Source organism: Macaca fascicularis, chromosome X (assembly GCF_037993035.2).
Source record: "Macaca fascicularis isolate 582-1 chromosome X, T2T-MFA8v1.1".
Taxonomy (NCBI): Eukaryota; Metazoa; Chordata; class Mammalia; order Primates; family Cercopithecidae; genus Macaca; species Macaca fascicularis.
Genome location: NC_088395.1, coordinates 77,820,071 through 77,843,991, shown reverse-complemented (window position 1 = coordinate 77,843,991; position 23,921 = coordinate 77,820,071). Strand labels below are relative to the sequence as shown.

Sequence of the window (23,921 nt, the reverse complement as noted above, 5' to 3'; positions counted from 1 at the left end):
CGAGACCAGCCTGGCCAATATGGTGGAACTCTGTCTCTACTAAAAAAAAAATACAAAAGTTAGCCGGGCGTGATGGCACACACCTGTAATCCCAGCTACTCAGGAGGCTGAGGGAGGAGAATCGCTGGAACCTGGGAGGCGGAGGTTGCAGTGAGCTGATATTGCACCACTGCACTCTAGCCTGGGCGACAAAGCGAGACTCCGTCTCAAAAAAAAAAAAAAGAAAAAAAAAAAAAAAAAGAAAGAAAGAAAGAAAAAAAAGAAATTTAGAGTGTAAGGTAAACAGGGGAGATGATTGGAATAGAACGAAGACTTTGACTTGTTGATCCAGCCCCCAGCATTCTCCCAAGAGACCACCCTTCCCAGACATGCAGAACTCACACACTCCCTTTGCAAAGAAGCTCTGTGTATTGGGTGCAACAGCTCTGGGGTCTCTATATAAATAATATACAAAACCCAACAGCTCAATGCCTCACATTAACAAAAATACTAAAAACTTATTAAAAACGGAGCCTGAGGGAAGGGCCCCAACCACTACTGGTGCTAGCCCAGGAACGGGATTGGGAATTAAGAGGAAAGGGTGGGGCCACATCCAGTGCACAAGCAGTTCCTCCAGGTGGCTCAGTAGCGTCCAAATATGTTGGTACTGGGCTGTGGCTGGGTATCTGTGAAAAACCAGAGATTATCAGGGATGGCAGACCAGGCAGGGGTGTGGGTATGCACGAGGAAAGCTGTTCAGGTATCAAGGGAAGGGGATGGAATGGAATGCCTCCTCTCATAACCTGGGCCTGAAGCCATCTTTTCAGCTACTTTGGCCCACCCCGCCCCCTAAATTTATTCCATGGGGTTCTCCTTGGGAAGGCAGGCAGGCTTACTGGAGAGCTGTTGTTGAAGTTGCCGGACCAAAGCTGCTGTCTGTTGCTGCTGCTGGGTCTGCTGAAGCCCCTGGCGCTGGAACTGGGTGGAAATAGGAAGTGGAAGACTGAAGTCTAACTTTTCGCCTTCTTCAACCTCCTTTCCCAATCCGTTTGTTTTTGTTTTTGTGACGGAGTCGCGCTCCATCCCCCAGGCTGGAGTATAGTGGTGTGATCTCGGCTCACTGCAACCTCTGCCTCCCAAGTTCAAGCAATTCTCTGCCTCAGCCACCCACGTAGCTAGGATTACAGGTGCCCACCACCATGCCTGGCTTTTTTTTTTTTTTTTTTTTTTTTTAATTTTTAGTAGAGATGGGGTTTCACCATCTTGGCCAGGCTGGTCTCAAACTCCTGATCTCAAGTGATCCACCTGCCTCGGCCTCCCAAAGTGTTGGGATTACGGGCGTGAGCCTCGCACCTGGCCTCCCAATCCCTCTTTAGGGTGCCATGCCCTGCCTCCCACCTCTACCCTATTCCATACTGTCCCCAACCCAGTTCACTGGCTGCATGCCCAACCTGGGCAGTTGTCCCTGAGCCTGGGGCTCTAGTCCAGTAGCTACCTGGGGCTGGGACTGGGGCTGGGGTTGGGGAGGAGCCGCCTGTTGCTGCTGTTGCTGCTGGTGTTGCTGTTGTTGCTGTTGCTGCTGCTGCTGTTGCTGTTGCTGTTGCTGCTGCTGCTGCTGCTGTTGCTGCTGCTGCTGCTGCTATAAGAACATAAAAGATACTTCAGAAGGAGCAGAGGGAGAAAGCTAAGACTCAGAACTGGAGGGCTGAGGGCAGGGGATGAGGAAGCAGGGTGGGAGCTCGGGGTCTACTGCCTTCCCTTTTTAGACAGCTGCCCAGAAAGAAACCAAATCTAGGGTACCCAGTGGACAATGTCCAACTCTCTCCTACTATGATTCCCAGAAAACAAAAAGGGGGAGGGTAGGAAACTAACTTCTCCAGCACCACTAGAGGCCAGCTGCTCTGCTAGGTGTTTTGATACACTGCCTCGTTTAGTCTTGGTAACTGTGTGGGAAGAACTTGTGCCTCTCCTCTTCCCTGGGCTCCCAGGTCCCAGAGGAAATTTCCCCAGTGCCTTACCCGCAGGATCTGCTGCTGCTGCTGCTGCCGGATGTGGTACTGCTGCTGCTGCTGTTGCTGTTGCTGTTGCTGCTGCTGCTGCTGTTGCTGTTGCTGCTGTTGCTGCTGCTGTTGCTGCTCAGGTAGGATGGCTGTTGAGCGGACGCCTGCCTGGACGCCCTGGGCACTCATTGGAGTCATGGTACTTATCATGGGTGTCTGCTGCAGTGTCTGGTGTGAAAACCTCCAAAGACAAGAGGACCAGAGGTCAAGGTGTGAGGGAGGTGGGGAGAGGGGGTCAGTATAAACCTCGGGTCCCTGACCTGAAAGAAACGTTAGCAGGTTATTTCATTCATTCCTCTTGTCACTAACCAGACTTCCAGTCTGGGGAATAAGTTGCATAAGATGATACTCTATTTTAGTGTCTCATAACCTTAATGGTTAGGAATTTTTCATCTGCATTAGCTATTTTTTCTCTTACAAAAATGAAAAATAGGGCTGGGTACGGTGGCTCACACCTGTAATCCCAGCACTTTGGGAGGCTGAGGCGGGCGGATCACTTGAGGTCAGGAGTTCCAGACCAGCCTGGCCAACATGGTGAAACCCCGTCTCTAGCAAAAATACAAAAAAAAAAAAATAGCTGAGCGTGGTAGTGGGCGCCTGTAATCCCAGCTACTCAGGAGGCTGAGGCAGGAGAATTGCTTGAACTCCAGCCTGGACGACAGAGCGAGACTCTATCTCAAAAAAAAAAAAAAAAAATAGGCATTCTATAAACACTCATTGAGGTTTTTTGCTGTTGCTGTTGTTGTTCCCCAATAACATTTCAAGTTGTTCTACTACACCTGTATATCACTCCAAGAGTCTACTGGCCAGGCTCCCCGTCTCAAGTCTTCTTTTTTCTTTTTGAGACAGAGTCTCACTCTGTCGCCCAGGTGGGAGTGCAGTGATGCAATCTCGGCTCACTGCAACCTCCACCTCTCAGGTTCAAGCAATTCTCCTGCCTCAGCCTCCCGAGTAGCTGGAATTACAGGCGCATGCCACCACACCCAGATAATTTTTGTATTTTTAGTAGAGACGGGATTTCACCACGTTGACCAGGCTGATCTCAAACTCCTGACCTTAGGTCATCTGCCCACCTGGGCCTCCCAAAGTCCTGGGATTACAGGCATGAGCCACCACGCCCAGCCTGAAGTCTTCTTCTTGCACCTCCCAGTACACATGCTATCCATTCATTCCAAGGAGTCTTGCAACATACCCAACTCCTCCTATCACTCTTCTGATCAAAAGAGTCCTTACTGGGACTGTGTCTCAATTCTTCAGCTGAGCATTCAAGGCCATCTCTCAGCCTGCCCCCTCCTAGCCTAGCCCCAGTGACTTCCCCAGCACAGATTTTACACTCCATCCAGGCCCTTCTCCCCAGACACCATCCTCATTCTTGTCCCCATGTCTTTGTTCATGTTACATCCTCTACCTGGAATGCCCTTTCCTCTTCTCCACAAATCCCAATCACAGCTATTCTTCAAAGGCCAACTCAAGTCTGACCTCCTTCATGAAACATTCTCTGATGAGTCAGGCCCACAGATACTACCCCGTACTTTTTCTCAATCCGCATTTTACCTCATAGCATACAACTGCATACCTGATTATATCTTTGCTCAGAGTGTTCTCTCAATGTTCTTCTGTAAGTCTCATCTCCCCAGCTATAGTAAAGATTCTTTGTAGTGAGGAACTATGCATTTTGGGGTTTTTTGCTATCTTTCTTCACCTCACCCAGTCCTGGTATAGTGCTGGCCACACAATGGGCAGTTAGTCCACTCCCCAGTGTTCTTAATCCCAAGCTTTGGAGTCTCTAAACATGGTTACAAGGCCTGAACTAAGGCTTGACTAACATTAACCATGGTGGGAGGATTCATTCATTAATCCATCCTGGTATTCAACCTGGTATTTAAAGCCGGTACCGGCTTTAGGACTCCTTATCATGTAGTTCATCTATGAACTCCAGATATTTTTTTTTTTCTTTTTCTTTTTTTTTTTTTGAGACAGTGTCTCACTCTGTCACCACTGCAGTGCAATGGCGCAATCAATCTTGGCTCATTGTGCGATTACATCTCACTGCAGCCTCAAACTCCCAGGCTCAAACAATCCTCCCACCTCAGCCTCCTGAGTAGCTGGGACTACAGGCATGCACCACCATGCCCAGCTAATTAAAAAAAAATTTTTTTTGGCCAGGTGTGGTGGCTCAGTTCAAGACCAGCCTGGGCAACATGGCGAAACCCCATCTCAACTAAAAATCCAAAAAATTAGCTGGGCGTGGTGGTGTGTACCTGTAGTTCCAGCTACTTGGGAGGCCGAGGTAGGAGGGTCACCTGAGCCTGGGAGGTCGAGGCTGCAGTGAGCCATGATCATGCCACGACACTCCAGCCTGGGCAACTGGAGTGAGACTCTGTTTCAAAAAAATATGTTTTTTTTTTTTTTTTTTAGAGATGGGATCTCCCTATGTTGCCCAGGCTGGCCTCGAATTCCTGGACTCAACTGATTCTCCCACCTTGGGCCCCCAAGTGCTGGGACTACCAGTGTGAGCTACCACACAGCCCAGATTTTTCCATGAGTCAGATAAACAATTTCCCCTCTCTGGGCCTCAAAGAACTGTTAAGGAAGTACACATGAAACTATTGGTCTCCAGGGTCCCTTCCAGCTCGAGACTTCTGTGGTTATGGGCTATGTGGCCAGATAAGTATTCTTGACGTCTCCGAAAGTTCTGACCAGTCCCATCACCTTCAGGCACGGGCTTTCCCAAGTCAAATGCTCCCTTATACCTCTGCATCTCTTCCTAGCTCACCACTACTTTGGGTACCTTTGAGTGGAGGTCAGTCCATGTCCATAGGTGGGGGCCTGCTGGTGCACATAGCCACTGGGCCGCTGTTGCAGGTGGCGGGTAGGATCTACAAGAGTAGGATTGGTAGAAGGGTGGGTGCTCTGGTAAGGCTGGCTGGAGTAGCTGGGGGGCACCATGGTACCTGCAGGGCCTGTGTGTTGCTGCAATCCCACATGAGAAACATAAGGAGTATAGCCCTGGAGGGAAGGAGGAGAGAGGGAATCAGGGCTGAGAGTATGCAAAGCAGCTTGCCTCATCCCCCGAGTCTCACAATCCCAGGCTCTTACCTGGGAAGTCTGCAAACCGTAGGAAGAGCTGGGAGTCATCTGATGGACAGATGACTGTCCCAACATGCCCTGACTCTGCTAAAGGGAGAGAAGAGAACAACTCAAACTCAGGAAATGCTTGCTGCCATCTCATCTCTTGTGTCTCCTGCTCTGAGTGTCCTTGTGAAGATCCCGTGTCTCCTCAGTCCTGTGACCCTCAAAAGCCCCTCTCCCTGACAGCCCTCCCTACTGCCCCTCTCACTATCTTTGCCTGGAGCTGTTGGCGAAGGCGCTGTCCTTGGGGCACCGCAGGTTGCTGCTGCCGGTACACAGAGGTCTTATAAGAGGAGGGTTCTAGGCCCATGACGCCAGTCATGGTTGTGGGCAGCACTCCAGGGTAAGTCGGTCGGGTGGGCAGCTTCTGCATTGGTAAGCGCACAGGGCGGTACGGGTCCACACGAGGGCCACCTGGAAAGGAGAGTGGGCTGACCTCTAGGCTCCTCATCCCTCTGTCTCTTGCTCAATGTCCTTGACATCCATAGCTCCTCAGGGGAACGGCATCACCCTTTGGGCAGGGGGAGTATACACCTAGGTCCCTCCAGCATTCCTAGTGACTGGCACTCACCTGCAGGTAGTGGCTGGTTCTGGGTGTACAGGCCTATGGAGCCTTGCCTGTAATTAAGGTGGGTTATGGAACCAGGGTTTGGGTGGTGCAGGAGGTCTGGAGGCACTGTCACACCATAAGGGCCGCTCCGACCCGGGCCCATTCCATAGTCCTGTGTGAGTGACAGAAGAAGAGGGTGAGTGGGTTGTAGCTGAGTGGGGTCGGGGAGCTGGGGGAGAATGAGGTAAAGAGGAGCTGGATTCGTACATGGTTAATTTTTATTATGATTCTAATGGCACCCCTTCCTTATGCGCCCCCACCCCTCCCACAAACCAGAAACTGGAGCGTCATGAAGTAAGAGGCTGTGGGAGAACTGTCATGGGGGAGACGCTCACCTCTGTCTTGGCAGCTGGCTGGCTGCGTTTCTTGCCCTTGGTGGACTTCTTCTTGCGTTCCTCAGTGCTGGGTGGAGCAGCCCCCGGTTTGTCAGTTTTGGGGGGCTCCGGAGCCTTTTTCTCAGGCTCTAGCAGGGTAGGAGCAGGGGGCTCCTCATCTTCTGGGGGCAGTGGCAGCGGCTCCAGGTAATAGGCGCGGGGCCGGGGCCTCAGGTGTGTGTGGTAGAGCAGCAACCGCTGCTGCTCCTCTCCTCGAGCCACTCGCCGGTCCACCCGCACTGTTCCAAACCAGCCCCAAGACAGCGGTGCTGACGGCTTCAACCCCTCAAAAAGATCCCAGGGCGAGATCTTCTGTTTGGTGGAAACCTGTAGACCCTGCTCCAGAAAATGAAAAACAATAAGCTGTTGGGACTTAGAAAACACAAGAGAGACCGCAAGCACTTGTAGGAGTGGGTAGAAAGTCATAGGTAGATTCAAGAGAGATGGTAAGAAACAGACAGACACGGATACACACATACATGCAGAAGAGAGTTATGCGGGGAGAGAGTGAAGGGTGGGGGACAGGGAGAGGTATGGAGGCGCAAGATGAAGCCAGCCAGGACCAGGAGAGGAGACGAATGAACGGGGCGGGCGGCGGGCGTGTGGGGAGAGAAGCCGAGACCGGGAGAGAAAGGGGTTGGGGAGAAAGCCAGAGAGGAAGTGGGGAGGGAGAGGGATTGACATTCAGAGGCAGACAGAAAAAGGAAGGCAGAGAAAGAGAGAGAGGAAGGCAGGGAGAGATTCTGCCTTTAGGCAGGCAGAGAAAGACAGAGTCAGAGAGGGAGAGAGAAACAGGAAGAGAGACAAAAAGGTGGAGAGACAAAGAAAGGCAAACGAGTCAGACACGGAGAGAGACAGAGACAGAGGAAAAGAGACAGATGGACTAGGAAGACAGATGAAGAGAATGTATATATGAAGGAGTTAGACTTTGGGTTTTAAACTATACACAATAATTATGGTTACTCAACAAATACGCAACTGACAGAGAAGGAAAAGATAAAACTGTGCCGAGATGGGTGGGTGTAGGGAGAGAAACACAGAAATAAAAGAGATACAGGCTGTCGGCCAGATAGATGGGTGGGGTAGGACATGAGGCAGGTGGAGCAGAGGAAAGAGGAGGTTAGGGTATTGAGAAATGGGTGGTATGTTAAAAGGTGAGGGCAGGGTGAAGGAAAGAGGGTGGGACTCCAGAGATGGAGATGAAATGTAAGGAAAGTTAAGTGATTTGCTGAAAACCCCCGAGATGGTGTTCACTGGCAGAGACTGGATGGGCTCCTGAATCTGATGAGTCTGTTGGAGCTACAAAGCTGATGCAGGGAAAGTTCTTGCCCAAAGGGGAAAAAAGGCAAGGGACATGGGCAGACAATGGAACATGCCTCCTTCTTGAAGATGGAATCGAAGCCAGCAATCTTGTTGCCCTTGGTATCAATAAGGGAGCCCTGTGGCTCACACGTGATGACATCTCGGGTCTGCTTGGGCAGTGGCAGCAGCTGGCGAACCTTTTCCAGACTGTCTGACTGGCGTTCCCCCAACTCCTTCTGCAGGCACATGAAGATGGGACAAGAGTTCAGAGATACAGAAAACAGGGATGGGAAGTCTCAGGGGACAGCACAGAACTCGGCACAGAGAAGACCCCCACTCAGTAAATGCTCATGGCATGAGTAACAAAGAAAAGATAGACATGAGAAGGAAAGGTAGAGGGCTCAAGCCAGAAGCAAGTTCCTGAGGCTGGACAGCAGATTCCGGTTCCCGCAATCCTTGTCCCTGCCTCCTCTGCTCACCTGTAGCTTCTTTGCCAGGTTCATGTATGCACGCTTGTTTTCCTCCATGCTACCTTGGGAGATGCTAGACATGTCTGCAGCCAATGTCCCATTGATGAGCACGCTCAGCATGTCCAACACAGTAGTGAAGAGCTCACTGAGACAGGAAGCCAGAGAGAAAACCAGAGAAGAAAGAGGTGAAGATAGAAAAAGGCCTCAGCAGAGGACACAAACAGGGAGAGGTGCTTAATATGTCATCCCGAGGGCACCAAAACCATATGGGGAGCCCAGGGCCATGGAGTCCACAGTAACAGCCATACCAATCTCAGTGGGTGCACCTGACGTGGGAGTAAGGGGAGCCTCTTGGGTATGAAACTGCAGGGAGCAGGTGGGGATGCTTTACTTGTTGGACTGCATGTCGACAGTGCCGCTGATGATGATCTCCAGGAGGAGCATGGCCCACTCCGTGGTCTGCTGGGTGCTGCGCTGCACCGTGTCAAACATGCCCCCAACCTGCCAGGGCCACAACAAGTCAGTCAGATGGCTCAGGGACAAGGCCAGAGTTTAAGGAAAGCTTAGTTCAAATCTGAGTTGGGACGCCTGAGTTCATGCTTGAGTTGAACCTATGATTTACTATATGATCTCAAGACAATGAGGGAATTCTTGACATCTCTGGGCCTCTGTTTCCATACTTAGAAAGTGATGGGAGTTGGACTGAATGATTTCCAGGATTCCATTCAACATTCTACAATGGGTTTCCAGTGCTTCTAGGGCCCAGTCAGAATCTAGGATACTGAGGCAGAGTCCCTGCAAGGATCCAGGGTACATAATCTATTGGACCATGACCACAGTGATACAGCCCCCTTAACCACTTTCAGTCCCTGCATTCTTTCAGAGAACACGGTTAATACTTCAAGACTCAGGCCGGGCACGGTGGCTCATGCCTATAATCTCAGCACTTTGGGAGGCTGAGATGGACGGATCATTTGAAGTCAAGAGTTCAAGACCAGCCTGGCCAGCATGGTGAAACCCCATCTCTATGAAAAATACAAAAATTAGCCAGGTGTGGTGGCGCACACCTGTAGTCCCAGCTACTCAGGAAGTTGAGGCTTGAGAATCACTTGAACCCGGGAGGTGGAGGTTGCAGTGAGCTGAGATGGTGCCACTGCACTCCAGCTTGGGTGACAGAGCGAGACTCCGACTCCAAAAACAAAACAAAACAAAACAAAACAAAACAAAACAAACTTCAAGACTCAGAATAACCTGGGGCTTCTATCCTTACCCCCATTCTCCCCAACCTGAGGCTTTTGCGCTCTGCATTTCTAGCCCTACCCTCTTCCTTCTTTCCCTAGCTGGCCTTCTCACCAGGTTGAGCCGCAGTTTGAGTGCCTCATGCATAAGCTGCTTTGGTTTGCAATCATCTAAGTACTGGTCATCTCGCCAATTATTCACAATCTAGAATAGAAACAAATAAAATATGCAGTTCAGGGATCTTCGTGTTTCCATCTCACAACAGCCAATATGTTTATCAGAAAGTACTGAAGTTTCCAAGTACAGAGTAACCCCTTAGGTGCATCCTTCCCTGCCCTCCTGCCCACCTCCATGGCCCAGAGATCCGTACCTGGTGCACCTGGCTGTAGAGGGAGGTAAGGAGTCCCTCGCGTTGTTCATCCTGCCCTTTCAGACATGTTAGTACCAGTGATAAGAAGGGCTGCTGGCTCAACAGGGACATGCTAGAGACAAGAGAGAGAAGAGAAGAGAAGAGAAGAGAAGAGAAGAGAAGAGAAGAGAAGAGAAGAGAAGAGAAGAAGAGGAGAGGAGAGAAGAGGAGAAAAGGGAGACTGTGGGTTGGGAATCAACTTCCAACCTCATTCTCCAGACTCTACTCTCCTAAGACCTAGCCTCTTGCTCAGCCATGCCCACTCTTATCCTCTGATTTTCCACTTTCCTATGATGCTTCTCCTTAGCCCCAATTTTATTCTTCCCCAGGCCTGCCTTTTCTCCTTTCTACCTCTCAATCTTGGTCCACTCCCTAAGCCCCTTTACCTCTTCTGCTTTTGTCGATCACGTTCTTTGCGTGAAGAGGAACCCAGGTGCTGACCCTTCTCCAATTCCTCCCCAGCAGCCTTTAACACATGTCCCTGGACTGAGGTGGGCAGTTTAGCAATGAGGGGGGCCACCAGCCATACACCAGAGCGCTCTAGAGAGCTGGAGAACAGAGGACACAGGGTCACAGGGGAGCCAGGCAAGGCTGGAACAATCCATCCTCTCCTTTCCCTGATGGACATGCTGGTATCTCCACGCATCTGACATCACTCATGCTACCAGCAGAGAAATTCCTAAGGGGATGGGTCCTAACATGTTTCTATCCGACCTGAGCACAGGCTTGGTCTTGCTGCTGCTGGGCATGTTGCTTGCAGTACTTCCAGAAGATGACCCTGTCTCTGCTGACTGTTGGAAAACCTCGATTGTGGCCTTGGCAATGTTCTCCAAGAGGGAGTTCATCTCCTGGGGAGGATGAAAGGCACAGAAGTGCTAAAATAGGTAGCTAAGGGTGAAGGAAAGCAGATGGTAGGAGAGATGGGAGATGAGGGAGAAGGACAGCACTGGCGGAGGTTGATGGGGAGACAGGAACCCAACTCTGTTGGGACTCATGTCCTCTAGTACCTCCGTATTTCTCCAATTCCTCATTGTCTTCTCCTTTACATACCTCCTTACATCTATGGCCAGATAAACAGGCTCCACCACCACCACCACCAAGCTTCCCCACAGCTCAGAGCTCCAACACTCTCAACCCATTTCCCTTATCATCAGCTCCACTTGTTCACCATTTTCCCATCCCCTCTTATCTCTCAGCTCAAGAGCCCAAGGGTAGGATCTAGGTTCTTCTGTGGTGGACCACCTCCCTGACACATGGAGCTGAACGTGAACACAGGAAAGGGAGGGTCCAGGCACTACTCACATTGTTAGGGGTCTGCTTGATCATGAGCTGCAGCTCCAGGGAAGACTGGCGCATGGTCCACTGGTCCAAGTTCTGTGATAGAGGCCCCACACCCAGGCTAGTAATCATCGTGTTACCCCCAGCTACCCACCAATCTGAGGCCAATTCCTGTTCTCCTGCAACATTGAATCACAGACTCCTGGAGGTCTGAAAGGGACCTCTATGTCCCCATCTTTAAGAAAGACTACATTTAGGGAGGCTGAGGCAGGTGGATCACCTGAGGTTAGGAGTTCGAGATCAGCCTGGCCAACATGGCAAAACCCCATCTCTACTAAAAATACAAAAATTAGCCGGGCGTGGTGGTGGGCGCCTGTAATCCCAGTTACTCAGGAGGCTGAGGCAGGACAATCGCTTGAACTTGGGAGGCAGAGGTTGCAGTGAGCTGAGATCGCGCCACTGCACTCCAGCCTGGGTGACAAGAGCAAGACTCCGTCTCAAAAAAAAAAAAAAAAAAAAAAAAAAGACTACATTTAAATAGTCCAAACTAGTTGAAAATCTTTCCAATTTTTAAAACAGTTCAGGAAAGATTTCACATCTTTCCCATCCCTTCGTATCAGGAAGTTCTGCTTAATGCTTAACCTTGAAATCCTTGATGTTAAAGTCGAAGCCTGCTTCTCTCGTTTTAGACCAACTGCTCAAAGTCCCTGACAGGACCTTTATAAGACAATCTCTCAAAGTCCTATAGAGACCAGAAGGCTACTGTTAGCTAATCTCTCTTCGACACTGTCTCTCCTGGGCTGAAGAGACCTTATTCCTTTAGCTTTTCCTCAATGGCTTCATTTTTCCACTCTCTGGTCATCTGAAGGTGTGAGGCAATGTGAAGTGGAAAGTGCACAGACATGTCTGGGTTCACATATTGACTCTAAACTTATCAGCTATGTGACCTTAGACAAGTTACTTAACCTCTTCAAGCCTCAGTTTCCTCATCCGTCAAACAGGGAGGCTCATCTACTTCATAGGGTCATAAAGATTAAATGAGGAAATGTGTGCAGAGTACCTAGCACAGTACCTGGCACAAAACACATGCTCAGCAAGTAGTAGCCATTACTATTCAGTTCTGAGCCATGGCCAAAATGCCAAATATACAAGGCCCACGCCTAGGCCTCCCAGATGCTATGCTTCCCATTGATAAGCTAGATTCATTCCCGATAGCTATGCCCTCACCTAATACTCTTACACTGGAGTCTAGACCCTATTGGACTTACTCCTCAGCCCATGCTGGAGCCGTGTTTCTCTCGCTACCTCTCCCCTCCACTATATCCTTGTCTGTCTTCCTCTCTACTTAACTCCCCCTCTCCTTTTCTCAAGGTTCCTATTGTTTCTCCCCAGATTGGGCCCACTACTTCCTCTGCGGCCCCCACAGCCTTGGCCTACCTGGAGAATGCGCTTTATGCGCTGCCGCTGGGGGTTTTCCCCATCCTCATTGTCCAGCAGTCGATGTGGGTAGCAGATGAGCTGCATGAGGCGCTGCGCCTGGGCACTACTCAACACTGGGTCTTGCAGGTCATTGCTGTCCTCACACAGCGACTTAAGGCAACGTTCTCCTACCCATTCCTGAGGAAGCTGACAATCAGGGACTGGGAGCAACCAGTGAGGGGGTTAGGAATATGGGGGATGGGCTGGAGTTGGTAAGGAACACAATGTATAGTAGGGAGGTGGTGTGATCATGGGCTGGAAACAGGACTGTATTACACAGAGGCATTTAGGAGGTGTGAGAGGAAGGTGAGACTGACCTGTTGGCAGATGCTGCGCAGCACGTACTTGGCATAGACATCCAGACTGGCTGTCTCCACAGAGATGTTGCGGCCACCCTGCCTCCGACCACCACTGCCACCTCCTCCCTCCTCCTCTGGAAGTTCTTCTGTTCCTCCTGTCACAGTGAAGCCTGAACCTTTCAGTTCCGCATCCCCTGTGGTTCACGGGTGGGAGATAGGGAGGGCAGAGTGAGATTGGAACACTGTGTGGAGACCCACCCTGGGCCCACAGAGGCAGAAACACCCCAAATCCTGCCCTATGGGACAGAAATATACTTCTCTCCCTCCCCTCCTCCCGAAAGGTCAGAGAGACCACCTTCAGAAGGGAGAAAGACTGTCCCTTGTAGTTTAGCTGGCACTCCACCCTATACACACTTCTGGCACCACTCCCTTCCTACCCCCGTACCAAGTACAAACACAGCCTTGAGAACAGCAAACACAGCTCCATCCACGATGCGGTTCTGGGAGGCAGCCAGCAGGTGGCGGTCACAGGAGGAGCGGATTCCTACTGTAGGCTTGTCTGGGGAAGGCGATGAAGTCAGGGGAAGCAAAAGTGGAATCCATGGAGGCAGGGGAACCACACTTTCTACTGTTGGCTGGTTCAGATCAGGGTCACTTACTTCCATCAGACTGGCAAGGATTGAGCTGCGGTGTCTTGAAAAGGTGAAGGAGGATGCGGCAGGTAAGCCGGGCCCCTGGCTCAGAGTCCTGTTCACTACAAGCTAAAAGGAAGACAAAACAGATCTGGGAAGGATGAAGCTGAAATGCATGTGGGTTTGTATGTGTGCGTGCCTGCATGCATGCAAGTGTATGGCAGGGGCATGGGAGAGAAGATGAGGTAAAGTGAAAGGAGAAAAAGCAAGATAATATTGAAAGCGAGGTAGAGCAGAGAACTGTTATGCAGTCGAAGGGTCAGAAATTGGAAAGGTCAGGGCTGCAAATCCAGGGCTAAAAAACAGGTTCCTTCTAGCCTTCAGCATACCAAAGGACTGGCCTTCTGGGGAAGGCCAGGGAGCCGCAGCAAGGTCTCCCACAGTGAACAATGAGAGGATGGCCGTCCAGTGTGTATTGAAATTTGAGGTCTAGAAATGCTAGGGGTTACAGATTGGTAGTTCACCAGCATTAAGGAGTGAAGGGATGGCAGCACAGCGAATCAGATCTTCCAGGAGCAAACACTGCCGAGCGATGAGGATGGCAACAAAAGTAGCCAACGAGTCATGAAAAGACAGGTCACTGACCTGGAGGAAAAAACAGACAGACACCACGACTCAGAGTGGAGGCCCACTCAAAGCAGTGTGCCTCCACTCTATGGAACTCTGTCCCTGGTCAGAGGATCATGACCGGCCCCTGCCCTGGTCACTGTTCCACTAGCAAGACCCCACCCCAAGTCTCACATCTACATTGCAGAGGAGGTCGTTGAAACCACAAGTGCCATTGTTAGAGGAGCAGCACAAGGCCTTAAGCACTCCTAGCCATTCTGCACTCAGTGACTTGCAATAGCCGGTCAGCTCTGCACACAGGATTGCGATGTCATTCACCCTAGGGAAAAGTACAAATGCCCTCAGGAAAACCCTTGCTCCACAAAACCTCAGACCCATTAACTTCTCATCTCTGCCCCAGTATATAATCAAGGTTGTAGTACCTCCCAGATACCTCAGCCCTCCCTATCTCAGGTGGGGGCATGGTGCCCTTCCTCACTCAGTACACCCCATACCTATCGGGATCATGGTGCCCCACACAGACGTGCATAAGGGCATTGCAGACAAAGCTGTAGCGGTTAGCAGGGTTCTCACTAAGACTCTTGCCTAGCCCTGTGTAGGTGAAGGTGTGAGCTGCAGGGTTCTCTAGAGTGTCAATCATGAACTCAGGTGCCCAGCGCATATTTGATTCCGATGGCTCCACGTTGCAGTAGATGGTGTTCTTCACCTTTGAGCAAAAGTCGCTGCAGGGATGGAGGAAAGGAGATAGTAGTGTTGAAGAAGGTCTGCTGAGGTCGAGGGATGGTCAGGAAATGGGAGAAAAGAAAAAAAGGAGAAAGTGAGGGATGAAGGATCTTGGGACAAGAAAAGGGAGATGGGACAAAACGGACTGGGCAGGAAAGGAACCACATGGGAATAAGGAACTGGGGCCTCTGAAGGCAGCGAGGAAGAGGGGGAAGAGTTTGGGCCCCACAGATATAGGTGGCGGGCAAGCCTGCCGAGGAAGAGGGCCCACTCTTGGTAACACAACAGTATGTGGAGGACACAGTCCACAAATGACCCTAGACAGGCAGCAGGGTCCCGGGCCATGCTCTCCTCCTGAGTTGGGTGGTTATGGGAAGAAGGGAGTAGGTCCCACTTGCTACCCCTTACCTTCCACCGCTCTTACCTGAAGAGCTCCCCAAATTTGTTCTTTAAATGGCTACAGGAGGTGTACAGATCATAGAGATAAGCAAGGATACAGCGCTCTGCAGAGGAGCCATCGGACCGGTTCATCCCATGCTTCACAACACCACACAGCCTGCATGAAGAAGCAAGGTTGGGAGGGTCAGCAGATGGTATGCGGGCTCCTCCAAACGGATTCAAGCCTCTGGGAAATACCATTCCTTTCCCATCTGAGTGGCAGGCACTTCCCCAGAGTATGAGGAAGTGCATGCTCTTCCCAGGCCACTTCCACCAGCATTCGCCAGAGCTTTGTTTCATTTATTCCAATGTCCTGCTTACCCCTCAAAGACCTGTGCCATCTGGTCCTGGTTGAGGATGAGGCAGGCATGATAGTGCCGCAGGACAGCCACAATGCACAGGCACAGGCTAGTAGTGTAGCTGCCCACCAGATCCGAGGATTTGAGAAGCAGCTCAGCCTCAACTACACTCAGTTCATTCAGCAGCTAGCAGAGTGAACAGGGGTGAGAAATGCAAAGAGGCCCCTCATGTTACATAGAACCCACCTTCCTGTGCGGACGCTGGCAAGGCTGGGCCTGAGCCCCTTCCTGCTGGAGCCACCTCAGGATAGAAGGGCTCGTTACCCTATGCCACGGTCCTTTAGTCTATCAACACCACCTCTAACCAGTATCCAGGATACAGTTCTATGAACTCCACAGTGGGAGGACGGTCTGTGTCCAATGCTCTAATCTGCCTCTTGGCCTTCCCAGGGAGCACTTGTCTCTATTCCTACAGTCTCAGCTCATGTTTCACTTCCCCCGTGCTAGTCTTTCTGCCCCTTCAAATAGCCTGGGAAACTGGCTGGAGCATTTACCCCTGTCCTTATGACCCTCCATAGCCCCTATATGGCACGAACTCCTTCCTCCACCCTCATCTCCCCAACTTCCCCACCTGAATGGCAAAGTCGATGAGGCCACTGATGCTGAGTGAATATTCCATGAGGTCGAAGATGAACTGCACATGCTGCACCAGAGGCAAGTGGTATGACATGCCAAGGGCAAAGCTCGTGATCTGCTCCAGAACATTCCGGGAGACCTGATAAGGGCAGTGGGAGTGAGACGGGAGTGGAGAGAAGAAAGAACCAGGGAAGCAGGAAAGGATGACAGTGGAAGGGGATGAGACCAGGAGGCTTAGCCTGCCTAGCGGGGAGAAGATAGGGAAGAAAAGGAAAACAGGAGAGGAGGCCAGAATGTGGGAAAGGGGCTGGGCTTAGGCCCACACCTGAGCCGTGACCTGGTGTTGGTCATAATGTGAAAGGTGCTGGAACTTAGCAAAGATATCTTCAGCAGTGGGGAAGGCTTCAGGCCGGTTGCGTCGCCGCTTCTGCCCATCCTCCCCACCTGAGGGGACAGTTGAAAGGGACCAGTCAAGATAGGGAAGATAACTAGTTGACTAGGGGTAGGGAGTGGGGTATGGAGAGAAGGCTATGGGAGGGAGGGAGGGAGGGAGAGAGGGAAGGAGGGAGGGAGGGAAGGAAGGAAGAGGGAAACAGGGAAGGGAGGGTCAGGGAAGGGATGGGGGAGGAATGAAGGGAAGGGGACAGTGAAGCAAAGGTTTAGAGGACCACAGACTATGTGGACCTTAAAGGAATATGTACAGGGAGGTGCTAGGTTGAGGGAGGGAAGGGAGAGGGAGGGAGGGCAGTATGGGGCTTACTGTGAGGTACCTAAGAATGTCAGGTCTCCAGGATTCAGAGGCACAATAGGAGCAAGCTGGTCTGTAGAGGGGGGGAATGAGGGGGGAAGTTTCAAAAGGACTAGAGCTCTCAGGAGACTCCAAGAGACAGGACATTGGGACATGACTGGGGAGTTCCCTATGCTGGGGAAGGGAAGACTGACTAGGGCACTCTTTGGGGGAGATCTGTTTAAGGAGCCTCAAACCCACCAGTTTCTGCTGTCCCTTTGCGGTTCAGAACCTTCAGGATATCCTTGGTGATTTTCTTGATGGCATGGCGGGCATCATCTCGCTGCTTTCCCACCCCAAACAGTACGACCAACCGCTGGTTGCACTCATGGCTGCATGACTCCTCCTGCATCCCAGCAGCACCATCAGACTCCAGCACCGATCTCCTTCCCTCCTCTTGAAATCATGCTCCACACCCCTCAGCATCCACATGCTGAAGCCCTTCCCTTTCCCAACCCACATCCTCAGGAACAGCTCCAACCCCTCAGCAAATTCCTTGGACAGCAATCTAGGTTCAAAACAGATCATCACAAGGTGCTGGGGAACAGTACCTGGGGGATGGGAAAGTGGGTGGCATACTGCACGTGTCGTGGCTGGTCGTAAAGAACCCCAAGGGTCCCTTCGATCTTCTCCTTGGGTGGGGGCTTCACCTCCTTCTCGACATCTGGCTTCTCCGGGGATGGACTGCCCTTCCCCTCACAGGGCATAGTAGGGGAGAACAACTGAGAGAAAGGTGAGAAGGCAGAACATGAGAAGAAGGAAAGGGGATGAGCGGGGGTAAAGAAATGCCAAACGCAGGCATAATGGGAAGATCAAAGGAGCCAGATTCTGCCACGCTCAGGATTGAACTTACTGAGAAATCAGGCTTCTCCATGTCCTCAAAGAGCACACTGGAACTAGGGTCAATGTCCATAGATTCTGAAAGCCCTGGATCCTGAGGGCATAGAACATAAGCAAAGTTGCTTTAGCCCTAGGGAGCGGCTCCCACCATCTAGAAAACTTCACGGGGGAATTGGAGAGAGAAGACCAGATTGTGGAAAGCACAGGATCTGGAGTCAAGTCATCCAATCACTTAACCAGTATAGGCCTCTGCTTCCTTCAGCTTGAAAATGGGGACAAGAGTACCTCACAAGGCTGATGGGAGGAACCAATGAAACAATTGATGTGATAGTGCTTGGTCAATCACCAAGTGCTAAGAAAATACTACCCCCCTGCCCCACGCAAAAGACGCTCTTAGAGGCCTCTGGGAGCCATGAAGATAGAAATGTCAGAAGAAACGATCTAGGGCAAGGAAAAGCCCACTCACCTCCAGCTTGCTGCTGCTGCTGCCTTCAGCCTCCTTGTGCTCTGGGTCATCGGCAGGATCATCAAAGGGAGAGGGAGGCCGGGGACCAGGGGCTCCAAAGGCAAGGTCCCCTCGGGAGATGAGAGTGCAAGTATACATGTTGTGGGAGAAAACATCATGTCGAATCAGTTCACAGAACAGCAGTACTAAGTTAAAGAATTCCACCCGCTCACTCTCACTTCGGGGGTCCGCTGGAGGAAGGGAATGAGGAAACATGAGTTAGGAGAACACAAAAAGGTGGGCCAAAAGAGAGAGGGACACACCTAAGGCAATTAATAGGAGTGATAAAATAAAAATCCCAGAAACTGTCGAGGGACAAAGCGTGGTTGGTTACCTCACATGCTGCCCCACACACCATCTCAGAAAGGAATGTAATGTCTTTGTTGCGATTTACGCAGTGAAAATGCTTCAATCACAAGCTCTTGTTTTAATCCTTCTCTGTATTTCTCTACTTTAACTGTAAGATGATCAGTTAAAGAGGATCACTAGAACTACATCTAAAAGTCATTCTGCATAGAGCCCAAGAGAGAAATATACTTTTTGATGACAGTGGCGGGTAACTGAGTCTAGGCAGACGCAACTAGAGAGTGGTAGGGGTCCGTACTCAGCATGGGAGCCTGTGTATCCAGAAACTGCAGGAGGACATCCTGGAAAATGGGAGCACTAGGAGCAGAAAGGGAGCCAGAGGCGATGGAACCCTTCTCATCTGCGGCTTCTGATTCTCCACAACGCTGCAAGATGACAGAACAAATTGTAGAACTGACTTTTACCTGCTTCTTCACTCCTCAATGTGTAGGCCTTAAACTACTACCTGCTTGACCTCTACCCCATGCTTTTCATTTTCATTCCCCTGCTGACCTCCATCTTCTTTACCACCTCCCAACTGAAGCCTTGATGTTATCTCTAATTCTGATAACAATCCACTCTTCTCTACTTTCACCTCATGTCCGTAACTTTGCCTTTAGGTTCTCTTCCACTTCTTTCCTCTGTTCTCACACCTTCAACTCTGGTCCCTCCACCACCTCCATCTCTTGGTCTCCAACCCCAGTAAATTCCTTCCCATTGGCCAATCTCATTCTCTTATCTCTGCCCTCTAACCTCAGCCTCAATCTCCGCCTGTCTCTTCTCCAGGAGCTTGGCTACCACCATAGCACGATGCCGACCAGAACGCTTGCAGCTGACAGCCCATTCACATAGCAATGACACCACAGCATCATCATCTGAGGAGATCTGGAGACCAAAGGAAGAGAGGGAGGAGTAAGGTAGGGGTGGGGACAAAGAAATGAGTTCCAATTTCCTGAAGACTGCACTCCATCATAAAACATTCTGGGCCCAGTAAGATCATTTCTGCAGATATGCTCTGCTTTCAATGCCTCACCATGACTTCCCCTCAGATATATTATTGCTCTTGCAATGTTTTTTGCTCCTTCTATTCCCCTTTTCGCTTACCTCATGCCCATCCTTGCTAGGCCCCAATCCAAAGATTCGGTTACAAAGTGAGTCAAGAGAGTTGCTGAAGTCAGAGCGCTCAAAACTATGGCTATCCAGCACTTCCAAAGTATGAAGCACCCGTCCAATGGTGAAGCCTAAGGAGGAAAAGTGGTAAAGGGGACTGAACTAGAGGCCCAGTGCATTCTGGCTCTCAGATCTACATGTCCTTACTATCTCCATCCTTTCCTCAAACATACTTCCTATTATCTGTTCTCCGACACATACCTGCAGTAGCTTCCTGGCATTTATCGAAAGACCAGCGAACTTCAACTGCCTGTCCCCGCTCCTTGATCTGCTGCTCGATCTCCCGCAACTTTGCACGGACCTGCAATGTTAAAAAGGAAGGCTATAAGGATGTACCAAGGCATACAAAAGGCCAGAGCCCCAGGCTAGAAGAATAGTACCAGACTCCAAATCACTATTTCTGAGAGAGCACTTTAGCCTCATAGCCCAATCAGAGTACCAGGCGAGTGGTCAGACATACCTGCTGAGTGAAGGCACTGTTACCCTCTGGCATGGGCAGGTTGGAGGGGGCAATAGGCAAGTGGTCAAGTGGTGAGCCGGTCTTAATTCTGCTATCAGTCAGTGAGTAGTGCCAAACCAAGGCACTAGGACAACACAGGAGGATGGTCTGCCAGATAGAAACAGCTAAGTCCAACTCGTTCACATGGCTACCCCTCTGGAATCCCATTCTAAGACCAAACCCGTAGATTCCAGATCCAAAGTTATTCTGACTGGGCCCCCAAGACAGGCATCACTCCACCCGATCCCCTCCCTTCACTCACTTTCCTAAAAGGCTCTGGGCCTACTATTTAGCCCTGGAAGGGAGAGAGAGGCTGGTCAAAACCCCCAAAGGGGACTAACACCCCATTACCAAGAAACAACCACCTCCAAGCAAGTACTCAGCACCTACTCCCACATCCAATTTGGAATTACCCCTATACTCTGGGATGGGCACCCAATTCTTCTCAGGTTATCTCTCAATGCTTCCTTGGGCCCGCCTAGTACCTACCTGTAGGATACAGCTGAGGCCAAAAACCAGGGGCCGGTGCTGAGGGCACATAAGCAGGTCACTAAAGGGAGTCGAGGGGGTGCTGCTAGTTGGGGGCTGAGGAGCAGGGGTGGTGGGTAGCGAGCTTGTTGACTGAGCAGATATAACATGAGATGAGTGACTGCTCACACCATCTAGCTGCAGGGCCAGTCTCCGTGTACAAAAGTAGGCAAGGCGGCGGGACAGGTACGCAGACTGAACAAATTCCCCAGAGTACTGTGAAGACATGACCATCAGAGCCCCTAGTTCTCTCCAGGGGACCCTGCTCTGACATTTTATTCTTCCTTAAATCCTTCTTAGACTCCCCCTGCCCCACCACCACCAAAATTCCAAGCCTTACTCGGAGAAGCAGGGGCAGGAGCAGTTTAAGCAATTCATCTTCTCCAGGGCGGATCTTCTCAAAACACTCAAGCACCCAGGTCAGGAACTCATGTCTGTCCAGCATTCCATCCTATGGGTACCAGGGGAGGGAAGAGGGGACTATTAGAGATGAAGCAGATAAAGTAAATGAAAAGATGAAGAGAACCACAACTGGGGCAAGGTGGCAAGCAGATTCTGTTCTCTATTGGCAGAGTACAAGTTCAGGCTCAACCTAATGCCCCACACAGCATGCCCTACTCCCTACCTGAAACATGAACATGGCCAGCTTCTCAGTGTAATCCCACTGCCGGATTGCCACCTCTACATCATGGGGCAAGGGCCCTATCGTGGAACCACAGCCCCCACCTCCTGCAGGCCCTGGCCGGTAGTATTCAGCCATCTTCTGTAACTGCTCCCATAAGTACTTGGTGATGATCTGAGTCCATTCTGGAGGAAACAGGGAAAAAGGGCTATTTGATACTATCCTTCTGCTTAGAATTTCCTTCTACTGGCCGGTGCGGTGGCTCACGCCTGTAATCCCAGCACTTTGGGAGGCTGAGGTGGATCACGAGGTCAGGAGTTCGAGACCAGCCTGGCCAAGATGGTGAAACCCCGTCTCTACTAAAAATACAAAAACTAGCCGGGCGCAGGGGTGGGCACCTGTAATCCCAGCTACTTGGGAGGCTGAGACAGGATAATCACTTGAACCCGGGAGGTGGAGGTTGCAGTGAGCCAAGATCCTGCCACTGCACTCTAGCCTGGGTGACAGAGCAAGACTCTGTCTCAAAAAAAAAAAAAAAAAAAAAAAAAGAATATCCTTCTACTTAGAATACCTTACCCCACTCCCAATCACCCACCATATTTGTAAATTCAGTTCATCCTTTGTCTCTAGTCAAATCCCACCTTCCTAAAGCCTTTCTGGGTATCCCCATAAGAAAGTAATCTTTTGTCCACTCAAAGAACCTTCTGCTCCTAGCCTGACATTCACCACCTTCTATATTTAATTATGTTATTTGTACATATACCTTAGCAGCCCTGTTAGACTACTAGTATCCTAGGGGCAGAGATTATGCACTGGACGTTTTTGTAGACCAGTATATGTGCACAGTAGACACTCAAATTTCTCAGTGTTTACTGATCAAGCAAATGCAAGAAACAAGCAGAAACAAGGAATCTAGATTAAGAAGGAGGATGTTTGCAAGGGTGTCTCTATCCCTCCTTGAAGCCATCAGCCGTACACCTGGTGTTAGGAGTTACTCACCCATGAAAGGGTCAACATGTCTCTTCTTAACCTTGGTCTCAGAGATTGCTGCATAGTAGGCACAGGTCATCTTAATGAGCCAGGCAGCCCGCATCACAGGCACTGTGTATTTGGCTAAGTACCCAAACACTTCTTCCTTCTTACTGAAAATGGGGACCTGGATGGACATTGCAAATAGTGAGGTCTCTATTATCCCCATGAGCTGACACCCATGTAGCTTAATATGGGAATAGGAGGATACTTGGTACCCTATGCTCCCTCCTTGGCCTGAAGGACAGGAAACAGTACCTTACCTTTTTGGCTAGTTGCGTGAGTGGCTTGGTGCCAGCCAAGTCAGTGAACCAAGTATTAATGGCACTCTGGGATCGTGCAGTCACCAGCCAGAAGTTGTCCTTCTGGTTCACTTGGGGCTTCCTGCGACCAGTGTCAGGGAGGGTATTACAACGTAACTTCTCTGCAATAATGCTGCTGAAGTTGGAACTGATCTGAGGGAAGAAAACTGTACCTCAGGGTGGGAAGAAGGGGCAGACAGGTGGCCTGCCTTTTGCTGGGCAAATGCCAATGAGACAGCATTAGGTCATGAAGGCAAACTCAGCCACTTAGGTTGTCCCTATAAGTCTTCCCTACCCAGGGCCTTTGCTCCTTCTCAGATTCTTCCAGCCTTTTCCTTCAGCCTGGCAGAGTTGTCTCACCTTGGCAGGATTGAAGCTGACGTTCTTGGCACTGCCATGTTCATCCCCAGAGACAGCAGGCTGGTTATTGAAACCTTGTTTTACATTCAAGGCCGTCAGTTCATCCTGAGGCAGGAAAGCGGCGTTTAGTTGTTTTTTCCTTAGCGGGAGGGGGAGGGGATGGGAGAGTAGGGCAGGAGAAGCGAAGGAACAAGGTGAAAGGGCAGGAGGAGGGTTCCGTGTAGCACAGATCGTTACTTAAAGCTGGGCCCTTACATTCACTTGGACCCCACCGTCACCCCCATGGTCACTACGATTCCCAATCACCCAGGGCGCCCTCAAACATCACTCTTCTCTTGCGAACATCCGAGCAGCCGTACCCCACCAAGCTGTCTCAGACAACTTTCTGAGATGTGTGTGGAGGAGGGCGCTTCTGGTGCGGCCCCTACACCACCCCCTATTCATACCTTGGAACCCCCCACCGCGCCCCGTCCTGCCCTCCCACGCCAGCCCACTTTACTCTTCCCCCTTTCGGGACTTTCGCTCTCACCGAACCGCCCCGCCCCCCATTCCCAGACGTCAATGCCTCCTCCTAGGCTGACCGCGTGCCCCCGGCCCTTCCAGAGCCCCGATTTTCGAACGCACCTCCTTCTGTTTGGGGTCCTGAGGGTAAACATCGGGAGGCCCCAGCCGCGGCCGCTTCAGGGGCCGGTGTTCGTAGCTCAAGATCCCGAAGGCCGCCATCTTGCCCAGCCCGTAGCGCCGGAGGCGCCAGCAGGGCCAGGCTGACTGGGGGAACGGGAAGGGGGAGAGGGAGCCGAAAAGGGGGGCGGTGGTTGAGAGGACGGCGGCCGAGAGACAACAAGGGGGCACGTTAGAAACTCTCGACCATTGCCGGAAACTACCGAGGGAAGCCGAGGGACGCCGGGAACCATCGGACAATACCGACCGCAGAGGGGGTGGGGCCTG

General features: G+C 51.1%; 1 protein-coding gene across 21 annotated transcripts; it reads right to left on the bottom strand.

The window, feature by feature from the left end:
• Positions 1–389: 389 nt before the first annotated feature.
• On the bottom strand, positions 390–23,855 carry MED12 (mediator complex subunit 12). Of its 21 annotated transcripts, none has more exons than XM_045383684.2 (46): positions 23,598–23,855; positions 22,974–23,078; positions 22,575–22,766; positions 22,282–22,438; positions 21,286–21,467; positions 21,001–21,111; positions 20,622–20,876; positions 20,094–20,240; positions 19,835–19,934; positions 19,568–19,704; positions 19,217–19,348; positions 18,723–18,849; positions 18,080–18,309; positions 17,627–17,707; positions 17,325–17,495; positions 16,975–17,119; positions 16,757–16,807; positions 16,312–16,430; positions 15,982–16,125; positions 15,373–15,536; positions 15,038–15,169; positions 14,385–14,654; positions 14,065–14,209; positions 13,788–13,908; positions 13,291–13,392; positions 13,077–13,190; positions 12,650–12,825; positions 12,291–12,470; positions 10,878–10,949; positions 10,290–10,423; positions 9,962–10,123; positions 9,537–9,648; positions 9,281–9,370; positions 8,319–8,428; positions 7,937–8,072; positions 7,532–7,693; positions 6,117–6,491; positions 5,743–5,893; positions 5,380–5,585; positions 5,139–5,216; positions 4,994–5,048; positions 4,831–4,918; positions 1,998–2,220; positions 1,475–1,618; positions 876–957; positions 390–665 (listed from the first exon to the last, which is right to left on the bottom strand). In XM_045383684.2, exons 1-46 carry the CDS (start codon positions 23,694–23,696, stop codon positions 622–624), a joined length of 6,513 nt encoding a protein of 2,170 aa, XP_045239619.1. In that variant the 5' UTR covers positions 23,697–23,855; the 3' UTR covers positions 390–621. The 21 variants fall into 21 exon arrangements, 19 of the variants coding, with proteins under 19 accessions (XP_045239619.1, XP_073886309.1, XP_073886311.1 ...); XM_074030208.1 differs by having other exon boundaries at positions 1,475–1,615; XM_074030210.1 differs by having other exon boundaries at positions 5,389–5,585.
• Positions 23,856–23,921: the final 66 nt, after the last annotated feature.